Raw genomic sequence first — 13,852 nt, forward strand, 5'->3', positions numbered from 1 at the left:
GGATTCTGAGATTTGGAACTGGTTTGACTATATGTGGAGGGGCAATAACATTATCTGAAGCCTGGTCTATGTTTTCAGCTGATGGGAATATTTTGCCATTTATATTCATTTAAAATACATTATCTGATAAAAATAGGTTGTCCTTTCTACATGAGAAATAATAAAAAAGTTTTGTGTCTTAGAGACATGCTTAGCATTTATTATAAGTATATGCCCCCATTGCTCTTCTAAACTTCCCCTGCCAATTTTTCTCTGTTGGAAAAAAAGTGAGAGAGTCAAAGGCAAGCAAATGGCTTGTTAATCACCCATGCTCCATGCTTCTTAAAGATGGTGAAATACACCAATATTCAATCACCAATTCTCAGCCTGAATGGATATACAGGCACTTGCTTGCAGCTGGACACCGTGGCTCTGGCTCTCCCAGACCTTGCTTGTGTTTGGGATTGGGAAGGGGGAGGATGGAAAGTGAGGGCAGGAAGGTCAACTTGCCTAGACCAGCCTTGTCCCCCTGACACTTGCCTGGTCCACCTCACATCCCCAACCCCCACCCCACCACTGCTTCTCCACACTCTGGGGGAGAGTTGCCTACCCTACGCCAGTGCCATCTCTCTCTCTCTCCCCTCTCCACATGCCCTCCCTATAAAGTGGTGTGCTCCCCACTTTACACTCTTTTACTTATAAACACAGGGCCACAGAACGCAACCCCCACCTAAGTGGGGAGATGCCTGTATTCAAAAACAAATGTAAATATTTTCATAATCATCCAGGCTTCAGGCATGTGTCTTACTTGTGGCATCTTGTATATGCACAGGATTGTTGCCATGTCAAGACCTAAACCAGAGTTTGGTCCCCCAATGACTGCTGTTGGAATGTTCTTGACACCACACTTGTAATTTGGAATGAATCTGCCTCTCCTGGAGAGAAGTTCCATGGAGGCTTGGTAGGTCCATCTTGCATTGAAATGGCTATTATAGATGTTTAATCCCAGAGTGACATTGGGTAAGATTTGGGGGTTTTCATTTATCTCCTTTACAGCAAATGCCATGGCCAGGATATGCTGGTAGAGTTGTGTCATTGGCCTGCAAAGAGAGTTATATGTTAGATAATAGTGCACCTTCATAAAAAATAGATTGTATGCCCAGAGTCCAGGGAAATGTGTGCATATTGTCACACAAACCTGGGCATTTGTCTTCCTTAAAGAGTCAATTCCTGCCCTGGTTCTGAATGATGTTATTAACTAATACCATTTACGCACAGATACATGTACAATGTATATAGAAGTTCCATGTAAAGTTGAGGCTCCTAATTTCTTCCAGTGGTTGAGATTCCAGCGATAGATAAGACCCAAGAGACTACAATCAATTGGATATATTTATTTTAAATACATTGGTATAAGACAAGTGAAACATTTTAGTTTATCAAAGAGAAATCAATTCTTGTGGAAAAACAAATCTAAGAAACAATAAGGTAGTTATTATATGCATAGATTTCTGTATGCAATATTTAGTAGTATTCAATTTAACTTTACTTGAATGCAACACTCAGCTCTCTAGTTAAAAAGTTTGCTACACAATCCCAGCTGTACTAAGTGCATGGCATTTTGGTTTAAGAGAAGAAGAGAGCTACCGATACAAAGTTATGAGCCTGTGGTTTTAGATGTATGTTGCTAGATATCAATATGGTGTCCACCATTTAGGAAACAGAATTCTCAATAATGCTAGGAAAATTGTTATCTTCTTACAAAGGGGGGGGGGGGAATCCATGCTATTCTACTTTTATAATGATGAGTTTAACAGAAACCACCCCCTGCCCCCCGGGGCCATTTATTAATTGTGATTTATTATTTTTTGCAATCTTACTTTGCCTCATAATGGTTTTGTCATGACTATAAGTTGGTTTAATGCTGATTAAAACTACAATGGAAAGACCAGTCACTGGCAGTAGATCAGACTTTTTTCCTATGAACAGAAGTCTGAAACATCTACTTTCTCATATATAACTTCTGGAGAACTGGGGTTGAATATGAACATCCTGCTTAAACTGTTGCTAGAATCTCAAGTCATGCATATTGTAGAATACTTGTTACTATGAGCTACAGGAATTGATAAAATATTCTGAAGCAAAAGAAACTGGAAATGGGTGCGCTAAATGGTAAACCATACCTTATAACAATAAATACTGATAGTATAAATGACACTCCCTTCAGAAAGCAATATAATTCATCAGATCTCCCAGTCCCCCATAAACTTATCAACTCGAAAGAAGAACAGTGGAATAATAATAATAATAATAATAATAATAATAATAATGCGAAAACAAACAAAAATGCTGCTAATGTCTCTTTGAACAAGGAGCAATAGAAAACAATGACTTAGAAGACAGAAAAATGGGTTTTGGGATTAGATCTGCTTCCCTATAAAAAGAGAATTTTGAGAAGGTAAAGGGTGTTGGTGACAATGATACACCAAATATAGCTATTCATTCAGTACAGATGCACATTATGATTCAAAGAAATACAGCTCCTTACAGAATTTCTCCAAAGAGGTCAGAAGAGGGAAGTCTATGGAAAGTTAGTATATTAGAAGTTATATACACCTGTGACATAATGCCAGCAATGATGACGTCTCCTGACCGATCATATTTGTGAAGAAAGGGAAGAGGGTCTCTGATGGAACATTGAGCAATAGGAACTTTACATACAGTCCAGGGCAACAGCACTAATACCAACATTGCAAATACTGCCATCTTGGAGGAAATTCTGAAGTTCAGACCACAGTTCAGATCTTCAAACATTGCCATTCAAGAATTCCTAATTTCTACTGCCTAACCTGAATGACAACTCATTCAACACCAGATTTGTAACACAAAAGGAATCATTGATCCAGATGGGCAGAGTTCTCTGTTATGTATAGCCCAAGCTCTGAATATCACAGGGGATGTTAACAACATCTTCCAAACTTGGTTCATCATTCCCTTCTGGAACACTGCCCACCCCCAAGGTTGGGAAGCAAAAGCAGAAGAGATTGCGGTTAATTTGGTAATTACATGTGACATAATTGACTGCTTTGGGTTTAAGTTTTCAACAACACTTCAAAAGGGAAAAAACATGTGTTTCATATTGCTACCTTCTTTTAAATACACACCTCTCAGAAAAGAACAGAAAAGTTTTGATGTTCCATTATTATTTTTATTATTAAATTTCTACACCGCAGAGGCCAGTTTACAATATAAAAACACCAAAATACATAACATAGTAGTAAGCAAAAACAATACCCCCACCCCAGTTTAAAGGCCTTAGATAGCTTAATTAGCCAAAGGCTTGTAGAGGCAGAATATATTTTTGCACAACTTCTAAAAGGGGAATAGGTGTTGTTTTTCCTGAAGCTAGAATACTTCACAATCCAAATGAAAACTTCAGTTGCCAAGGGGTAATCAAAGCTAAATATGAATTTCATGGAGTTGTCATATGCTATCAGGATAATTCAGCATTTTTGGATATAAAGAAAGCTAGCTGCCACATAAATCTCAAAGGAGTTGACATCAAGTGAAAGATAGTTTAGGAAGCTGTTTCTTTCCCTCTTTGACTCCAACCATTGCAGTTCTTTCTCTTAAAATGCCACACACACCCTGTAAACTCTGTACTTGCTTTTTTATCCTCTGTAGTCTAATAAAAAATAAAAATAAATTTAAATTTATTTATACCAAGCTCATCTGGCTGGGTTCCCCCAGCCACTCTGAGTGGCTCCCAACAGAATATAAAAAACACCAAAAAAATCAAATATTAAAAACTTCCCTAAACAGGGCTGCCTTCAGATGTCTTCTAAAGGTCAGATAGTTATTTATTTCTTGATATCTGGTGGGAAGGCGTTCCACAGGGTGGGCACCACTACCACTATTCTGCCTGGTTCCCTTTAACCTCACTTCTTGTAGGGAGGGAACTGTCAGAAGGCCCTCAGCTCTGGACCTCAATGTCTAGGCTGAACAATGGGAGTGGAGATGCTCCTTCAGGTATACTGAGCTGAGGCTGTTTAGGGCTTTAAAGTGAGGCATCTGATCAAGACTTGTATTTTAAAATGCAGATTTTTATTTGCAGATGCTTGTGTGTTTTTATGCCAGGCAGAAGACCAGCTGGCTAAAGACATTGGCAGATGTTTATCCTCCTGGACAAGAGCCCCCCTGATTTATAGCAGGAGCCAAAATTCTCAAAGTTGTAAAAGGGAATTATAGGCTGGGAGCAAAAAGGTTACACTGACCCCACATATTACAGAATACAATCAAGCTGCAAAAACACTAATTAAGAGTTAGTAAATAGTAGGATTTATTGTTTAACAGAAAATAATACCATGTTCCTCCCATTAGGCTTTAGCCACATTTTCCTAAGGTTAAAGGACAAGAGCTAATAGAAACAGCAGCTGGCTTGAAAGGGGTGTGTGTAAATTTAAGGGTTGCTTTTGGAAAGTGTTTTTACTAAGTTCCTTTTTACTTTGAAAAGGCCTTTGCTTCTAAAAATCTATATATGTTATGTATGAAATATATTGGCTTAAATGTAATTATGCAAAGGATTTAGAAAGTAAGAAATTTTAGATTCTTATGTTAGATTCTTATTTCATTGATGGTGTGTGAGAATGTGAACCCAAGATCTGTTTAAGACAGAATGAGCCATCTGTTTTAGCCATCTGTTTTGGAGTGAATAGGGCAATAGGGTAAAAAGGGCAAAAGGTGATCTGGTAATTAAGGTGCCTTGTTGAGGCAAATGTAAGATATATGGCTACTTGTTTGCCATTTATAGATAGAAGGAAATATAGCTCTTTGTCTCCCATAAAAGGTAATAGGAAATGGGTGTATCTTTTATGATTGGTTCTAGCAAACAGCCAATAAGAATTTCAACCAGGCTGATTGGACAGAGGCAGCCAAAGGAGGAGCAAGGGGGCTGGGCTGAGGAAATATGAGTGCTGGCCATCAGGGCTGGAGTGGGCAGAGCTTTGGTAACCATATACCACTGTGTCTCTCATTTATTTGTCTGACAAATAAATTATTATTTTAATTTCTCTATTGCTGCATTGAATATTTCATTCCAGCTAAGCATTAACCACAAGCAGGGTGCTACAAAAGGTCAGCACCAACACTTTGATTTGTGCTTGGAAACATACTGGGAGAAAATGTAGGAATTTCAGGAAGGTTGTTATATGGTCTTGGTGGCCACTCCCAGTCATCCGTCTAGCTGCCGCATTCTGGATTAACACTCTCATACCTAGAAGCAATAAATTTCACCACTTGTAAAAATAATGTCTCCGCTTTATCTGGTTGCTGTAAATTCATTAACAGGGGTGGAGGGGGTTCGTGCTGAGGGGTTTGTTCTGTTTGGCCAGATCTTCTTCCTGTTTGGCACCAGACAAAGGGTGGGGACGTCTTTTCCTGGCAACTCACTTTCATGAGTCCATGGCTTGTTGCATGACATGTCTTCTGCAGCACTAACTCCCTGCTCTTGGGTCGGGGAAAATATACACCCAACTATTCCAGCTGAACTATTTAAAATTTTAAAAGATGATGCTGTTAAGGTGCTACACTCAATATGCCAGCAAGTTTGGAAAACTCAGCAGTGGCCAGAGGATTGGAGAAGATCAGTCTACATCTCAATCCCAAAGAAGGGCAGTGCCAAAGAATGCTCCAACTACCGCACAATTGCACTCATTTCACATGCTAGCAAGGTTATGCTTAAAATTCTACATGGCAGGCTTAAGCAGTATGTGGACCGAGAACTCCCAGAAGTGCAAGCTGGATTTCGAAGGGGCAGAGGAACCAGAGACCAAATTGCCAACATGCGCTGGATTGTGGAGAAAGCTAGAGAGTTCCAGAAAGACATCTACTTCTGCTTCATTGACTATGCAAAAGCCTTTGACTGTGTTGACCACAGCAAACTACGACAAGTTCTTAAAGGAATGGGAGTGCCTGATCACCTCATCTGTCTCCTGAGAAATCTCTATGTGGGTCAAGAAACTACAGTTAGAACTGGATATGGAACAACTGATTGGTTCAAAATTGGGAAAGGAGTATGACAAGGCTGTATTTTGTCTCCCTGTTTATTTAATTTATATGCAGAATTCATCATGCGAAAGGCTGGGCTGGATGAATCCGAAGCCGGAATTAAGATTGCTGTAAGAAATATCAACAACCTCAGATATGCAGATGACACAACCTTGATGGAAGAAAGTGAGGAGGAATTAAAGAACCTTTTATTGAGGGTGAAAGAGGAGAGCGCAAAATATGGTCTGAAGCTCAACATCAAAAAACCCGAAGATCATGGCCACTGGTCCCATCACCTCATGGCAAATAGAAGGAGAAGAAATGGAGGCAGTGAGAGATTTTACTTTCTTGGGCTCCATGATCACTGCAGATGGTGACAGCAGCCACGAAATTAAGAGACGCCTGCTTCTTGGGAGGAAAGCAATGACAAACCTAGACAGCATCTGAAAAAGTAGAGATATCAGCTTGCCAACAAAGGTCTGTATAGTAAAAGCTATGGTTTTCCCAGTACAGTGGTACCTCGCAAGACGAAATTAATTCGTTCTGCGAGTTTTTTTGCCTTGCGAATTTTTCATCTTGCGAAGCACGGATTCCCATAGGAATGCATTGAAAATCAATTAATGTGTTCCTATGGTCAAAAAAAGTTTAAAAATCACCAAAGTGTACAGTACTGTACATACATTTTCTAAGACTCTGGGGGACAACTCGAAAAAGGTTCCTCTTCCACTCTTTGCTTCTTGCTGAAGAACCTGTCCATGGTCTGCTGCTTCATCCGCCTTTTCAGCACCTCCCTGAAAGACGACATGGCCCTCGTATCAAAAGTGTTCGCAAGGTCACGTGTCAGGTCCTTGTCAGGGTGGTGCCGCTGTGCAAAAGCCTGCACATCTTTCCACTTCTGGCAAATGTCCCTCAGTTCTTTCTTCTCCTTCTTTCTCTCGCCAGCCTCTGCAGCAGCAGTCTTTTTGGGCCCCATGGCAGCACAGCTCCTACCTTCGCACCCCCCCCAAAAAAAATCAGTGCTTCACATCCAAAAAATTCAAAAGCACCAAACCTCCTAGAAAACACCCCAACCCAAAATCCAACCTCCCCCCAAAAAAAAGTTTTAAAAGTTTAACTTACCAAATGGCTGCAAAAGAAGTTTTGGAAAAGCAAAGTCTTCAAAAGCCTCAAAAAAGGCTACCACACCGCGTGCTATGAGTTGCTCCTTGAAGTCAAGTCACAACTGCACCTCTTCAAGCAATGCACCCTGGGTATTAATGGTTTTAAGAAAAAGGAAACAAACTTGCAAGGCTTTTTCGGAAATTTGTCTTGCGAAACAACTCAAAAAAGAAAAACTCTTTCGTCTTGCGAGTTTTTCGTCTTACGAGGCATTCGTCTTGCGAAGTACCACTGTAGTGATGTATGGAAGTGAGAGCTGGACCATAAAGAAGGCTGATCATCGAAGAATTGATGCTTTTGAATTATGGTGCTGGAGGAGACTCTTGAGAGTCCCATGGACAGCAAGAAGATCAAACCTATCCATTCTGAAGGAAATCGGCCCTGAGTGCTCACTGGAAGGACAGATCCTGAAGCTGAGGCTCCAATACTTTGGCCACCTCATGAGAAGAGAAGACTCCCTGGAAAAGACCCTGATGTTGGGAAAGATGGAGGGCACAAGGAGAAGGGGACGATGGAGGATGAGATGGTGGGACAGTGTTCTCGAAGCTACCAGCATGAGTTTGACCAAACTGCAGGAGGCAGTGGAAGACAGAAGTGCCTGGCGTACTCTGGTCCATGGGGTCACAAAGAGTCGGACACGACTAAACAACTAAACAACAACAAAAGTTTGGTGACAATATCACTGAAGAGCATTCTCCTGCTGCATATCTTGGTAGAACATTCTTGTATTGAGGCTACCACTGCAGAATGAAAACACCCGATCCTCTGAAAAAACACACACTAGGACTATGGTATGAATAAGTACCCTTTATCATTAGAGTGCTACCAATCAATCAGTAACCCATTCATTTAGCAAAAAGTGTGTTTATTGATTGTTCACTAACATTTCTAAGCAGTTTGCACATAATATAAAATTTTCATTAAGCCAATTGACAGGAAATTTATCAAGTTATGAACAAAAACAGCATTTTTAGAATAAACATAAAACCCTAAAATTCCATGTCTGAGTAGGCTCAGGATACAAAACATGCCTGACTATTCAACGTCCCAGATGGCGTTATCATCTAAACATAATTTAGTATTTTGCAGAGGTAGATGGAGAAAAAGGTTTGCAATGAGCAAAGTAAAGAATAAGAAAAAATAAGTTCCTTCAGTTTGGCCTCTTTGTCAGCTGTTCTCTTTTGTTCAAGTCAGGCCTCATCAGAATAATGTAGCATTTGGGGGAAAAGATGCAGATCAGTAACCCAGCACCAGAAGTCAAAATAGAGAAGATCTCCACAGCCACCATGTATTTCCCTTTTGTGCTCAGGTAGGTTGGGATAAAGGTCAACCACACACTGCAGAAGACCAACATGCTGAAGGTGATGAACTTGGCTTCATTGAATGTGTCAGGCAACCTCCGAGCCAGGAAAGCCACAATGAAGCAGATTATGGCCTGGAAGCCCATGAAGCCCAGGACACAGTAGAACATGGTGACGGAACCTTCGTTGCATACCAGCACAATCTCTTCAGTCATCGTGTGCATGTCTAGATCTGGGAAAGGGGGAGATGTTGCCAGCCACACACAACAAAGACTGGCCTGAATTAGGGAGCAGGAAAGAACAACGGCAATGGCCAATTTATTCCCCACCCATCTCCTGATACTGGACTCTGGCCTGGTAGCCATGAAAGCTAAGATCACTATGGTGGTTTTGGCCAATATGCAAGAAACCGCCACTGAGAAGATGAGACCAAAAGTAATTTGTCGAAGGAGGCAGGTCACCTTATTAGGCTTGCCAATGAAGAGCAGAGCGCAAAGGAAGGAGAGCAGGAGGGATATTAGGAGTGCAAAGGTGAGGTCCCTGTTGTTGGCTTTGACTATGGGAGTGTGCCAGTACTTAATGAAGACTCTGAGTACAAAGAACGTGATAACAGATAAAGAATGAGCAGAAACAGCAAAACATATTCCCAAAGGTTCTTCATAAGATAAGTAACTTATATATTTTGGAATGCAGGAATCATGTTGGTCATTTGGATACTGGTCTTCTGGACATTGAAAACACTCATCCATGTCTGGAAAGGAAAACATGGTTTTCTTTAAAATAAAAACGGCAATACATAGTGCACTAAAATATTTAAGCCGTAATAGTATAAAACCTGAATCAAGGAAGCTCACATAAATCTAAAAGCCGTGCTTTTTTCTTCAAAAAAAATTAAGTGTTACATTGAGTGGAGTTTCCTCCAAACAGCCCCACTATCTACCTTGGAGGAAGCTGTTTCATTTGGTGGAAGAAGCATCTTCCTTATACTAAGAAAGTGTCTTTATATTGGGGAAATCTTCTCATAGGAACAGAGGAAGCTGCCTTATACCAGATTGGAGTATTGATCTTTCTGGCTCATAATTCTCTCTTCAGACTGTCCATGGCTCTCCAGCATTTCAGACAGATGATGCTGGGATTGAATCTGGGACCTTCTGCATGTAGATCAATTGCCATAACACTGAGTTATGGATGAGCGCATTACCCACAATTATGTCTGCCAAAAACCTCAAATTAGCAGTGATCCAGGAATGTCCTCAGTCACCAGATTGGTTGTGATTAAATCCACCATATTTCTCTGAAATTATCACATTACATTACATTACATTATTGTTGTTATCTTTATAATAATTATGATTTATATCACTTAAATTTGTAACCAACCCTTCTTGGTTTCAGATGTCTTACACAGGCAAGAACCACTACATTTTAAAAAGTTTTTAAAACTTAACAACTTCAAAAATAAAGCACCACTAAAAACCCTTACAAAAACTGTTGCAGAAAGTTACAGTGCTATAATTTGTTAAATCAGCAATCATTATATCACCTTTGAATTAGCATAAATAAATAAATATGGTAATCAATACCTATGGAACCTTATCTATCATCTATCTATCTATCTATCTATCTATCTATCTATCTATCTATCTATATCATCTATCTATCATCTATCATCTATCTATCATCTATCTATCTATCTATCTATCTATCTATCTATCTATCATCTATCTATCTATCTATCTATCTATCTATCTATCTATCTATCTATCTCTATCTATCTCTATCTATCTATCTATCTATCTATCTATCTATCTATCTATCTATCTCTATCTATCTATCATCTATCTATCTATCTATCTATCTATCATCTATCTATCTATATCTATCTATCTATCTATCTATCTATCTATCTATCTATCTATCATCATCTATCTATCTATCTATCTATCTATCTATCTATCTCAATATTTTGGATCAATTCCAATGGACAGCATCAAACAAAATAGATCTGGTGCAAGTATACAAAGATCTCTTCTCTCTGTGTGTTCTCTCCACATCTACCTCTTACCTGCTCTGGAGGGCAGAGGGAAAAACCAGAGTAGATTTAGGAGGTTCCAGGGCTGTTCCTGAACAGACCTTTGGGTATAGGGTGGTATAGTAGTAGTAGTAGTAGTAGTAGTAGTAGTAGTAATTAATAATAATAATAATAATAATAATAATAATAATAATAATAGAGAGACGAGGCAGGGTTAGGTTAAAAGTCATTGTCCTGGCACATCTAAATAGTTGGATACTGCCCATTACATTTGAACAAATGCTCTACATTGCATTTCTTACCACTCTGATCTGAAATCTTCCCTTCAGGACATGGGAGGCAACCATAGCAGCAAAATGGCTTCCCTTCCAACTTTATCTTACTATACCCTGGGTGACAATTGTCATTACACACAGAAAGTGGTTGTGCCTGTCAATAAATAAAAGCAGAAATGTTCTTACGTCCAGAAATTCTATACTGTATTGGGAGCTTTATATTTCAGTGTTCTCTTCACACTTACAAATGGTATAACCAAATATTGTATTACTGATTTACTTTATTAAAGAAGTTCTGTATCCGGTTTCTCGCCATTGCTTATCCCAGGGCAGGTAACACCTCTTAATATGTGACAGAGCATATGAATTCTGGATCTTTGCCTGCTGGTTGGAGAAATGATTCTGAGTACTGAAATTTGCACAAGCCATACCTTGTTAAATATGCTAGGCCACACAATTTCATCTACAGAAATTGTGAATACTTTGTCCTTGGTAGACAATGAGTCTACTTTTCCAACTTTGACTCGGAGAAAGGACTGGTTTGGGAATGTGACCCAATTTACAATATCAAACCCAGCGACAGCTTGCCCACTTTGATCAAAAGTAACTTGTTCCCCAGCACTGTTGTTAAACGAGGAACTTCTCAGATAGCGGTGGATCTAAATGGAAGCAAAGGAGCACCATCAAGAATGCACAATGATAGGTAAATATACTGATGACAGATGACCTTTTGGAAACTATGGTTAGTGGTCTTGCCAATAGAAAACAAATCTAAGGAACAAGCAAAGTCAATTGGGAGATTGGAAAATACAACTCTTTTACACATCACTGGCAAATAAGTTTAGAAGTCTGACAATGGTGATTGGTTTCATAGCCTTCACTGGAAACTGAATGCAGGGGAGCAGTATCAAATTGGCTCAGAAGGAAAACTATGGCGTAAAAAATAGCATTCAGATGTCAACACTCTAGCTTTAAGATGTAGATACACATTTAATGGCCTTCTGTTGAACATGGATTTATGATGGATTCCTCTGTAGTAATGTACTCAGGACATTAGCTGCCATGGCTGTAGAGTCAGAAATATCCACCTCTTCCCATCCATTACTGTTCTTTAGAATTTTGATAAATAAAGGTATGGCTGTCAAATCATGTGCCCGGGTGTAGACAGCATTACTGACATTGTGGCTTTTGCCAGTCATACTCATTTCTAACAGTAGGCCGATTCTCTAGCTTCTCCTTACTACTGCTGACTTACCTATTTTTTTACATAGATTGTTGTGTTAAGGAACAATGAAATGCTGTTCCAAACAGATAAACCTTTTCTGAGGTAGGGATTCTATAATGATGCTGACTTAGACTGAGTGAGACCACTGTACCATCTTCTCTGTCAACATGAACTTGCAGCTTCTTCCCCGAATTTCATAAAGGAGATCCTACCATTCTAATTGAGGTTGTCAAAAATTGACCTTGAAATCTCCTATGTGCAAAGCAGGTGCTCTATCATTGACCTATGGCACTATCCTGGCTTGTTGTTAGATAGGTATGATGTCCTATTCTGCATTAAGGCCCTCAAAATATTACCTGCCACTGCTGCTGATTCAGAAGAATCCCTCTCCCATCATTTGCCATTTCTTTGTGTCTGAATATGGATGAATGCATGGCTTGCAAAGCATGTGCCACAGCATAGACAGCATTGTAGACACTGTAGCTATGCCCAGTCATGCTCATTTCAAAAACAGAGGTAGGAAGAGTCTCCAACTTCTCTTCTCCAGTACACATTTCTTTATCTGTGGTGTCATTCATGGGGAAAGAACATTCAAATGCATTTTCCCAAAAGACCCTGATAAAACCATCTTCCTTTTCCAAGGTAGGGTTTTTCATCTGAAGATATTCCAGGAATCCGATTACCTGCTTGGAAGGAACTGAAAAGGATAAAGCTCCATGGAAGACCTCTAAACCCAACATCTTTTGAAAGGGAATTGATGTGAACTCCATCTGGGCTGTCATAATCCACACTTTACCTTTACTGTTCATTTTTATGTCCTGAAATTCAGCAAGCATTGGACTCACTCTAAGAATTACTGTGAGCTGAATATCACCATGTATGATCACAATGCTGGCACTGCTCCTCAGAATTATTCGGTTTATTCGAGAAAAGCCATTCATTATTTCATCAGATTTACTGGAAAAGGATTCTTTTGGCAGTTCTTCTATGAAATTGAAGCATATACCTCTTTGTGAAAACATGGGAAGCACATTCTGCATAAATTTCTCTCCACTGTCATTACTTATATAAACCACCCCAATCCATGTCCAGTTAAAATGCAGCAGCAACTGAAGAATTCCCCAGGTTTGATGGTCCTCATTTGGAAACATTCGGTTGAAGAAAATAGCTTCAGGGTTGCCAATGGTCATTGGAGCAGAGCCATATACAAACTAAGACACATAAAGAGGAGATAGGAGGGTTTGTGTCTGAAATACCATTTCAGTATCACAACTGCACCTGAACCCTAAATGAAGATCTAGAAAATGAATCATATCCTAGAGCATCTGAAGCCTGTTGGGAACTACCCACTCGAGGAATACATATTCATCTATTATAATATCTCCACCCAAATGAAAAAAGAGAAGAATTGTTTTCCTTGAGTACATTCGTTTTTGACCTATGAGCATATTTCAACGTTATGTCTTTGTTCCCTTCAATCCTGGTGCTTTCTATCTGCAAACACAAAAATTCATGTACAAGAGCACTGAGGAGTAAATTATTCGTAAATCCTAGTTTTATATGCATATCCTACCTGTGGCATCTTGTAGATGTTAAGAATGTGTGCCATGAAATGACAGATGTGAGAATTTGGTCCTGTGATAACAGCTATTGCATTGTCTTGGGCATCACACTTGAAGTTAGGGATAAATCTTCCTTGTGTGGAGAGAAGGTCCATTGAAGCAAGGTAGGTCCAGCTTGCTCTGAAATAGCTATTATAGATGTGCATGCCCAGGGTAATATTAGGCAACATTTGTGGATTTTCATTGATCTCCTTTACAGCATATACCAAAGCCAT

At 39.5% G+C, this 13,852-nt stretch overlaps 1 protein-coding gene across 1 annotated transcript; it reads right to left on the bottom strand.

Moving 5' to 3' along the window:
• Positions 1-8,332: 8,332 nt before the first annotated feature.
• On the bottom strand, positions 8,333-13,852 carry LOC310830777 (vomeronasal type-2 receptor 26-like; the record flags this gene model as incomplete). The annotated part of the gene is made up of 5 exons (XM_083710617.1): positions 8,333-9,234; positions 10,818-10,944; positions 11,222-11,449; positions 12,372-13,226; positions 13,589-13,852. 5 exons carry the CDS (start codon positions 13,850-13,852, stop codon positions 8,333-8,335), a joined length of 2,376 nt encoding a protein of 791 aa, XP_083566743.1.

Source organism: Podarcis gaigeae (genome assembly GCF_964106915.1).
Source record: "Podarcis gaigeae genome assembly, chromosome: 13".
Lineage (NCBI taxonomy): Eukaryota > Metazoa > Chordata > Lepidosauria > Squamata > Lacertidae > Podarcis > Podarcis gaigeae.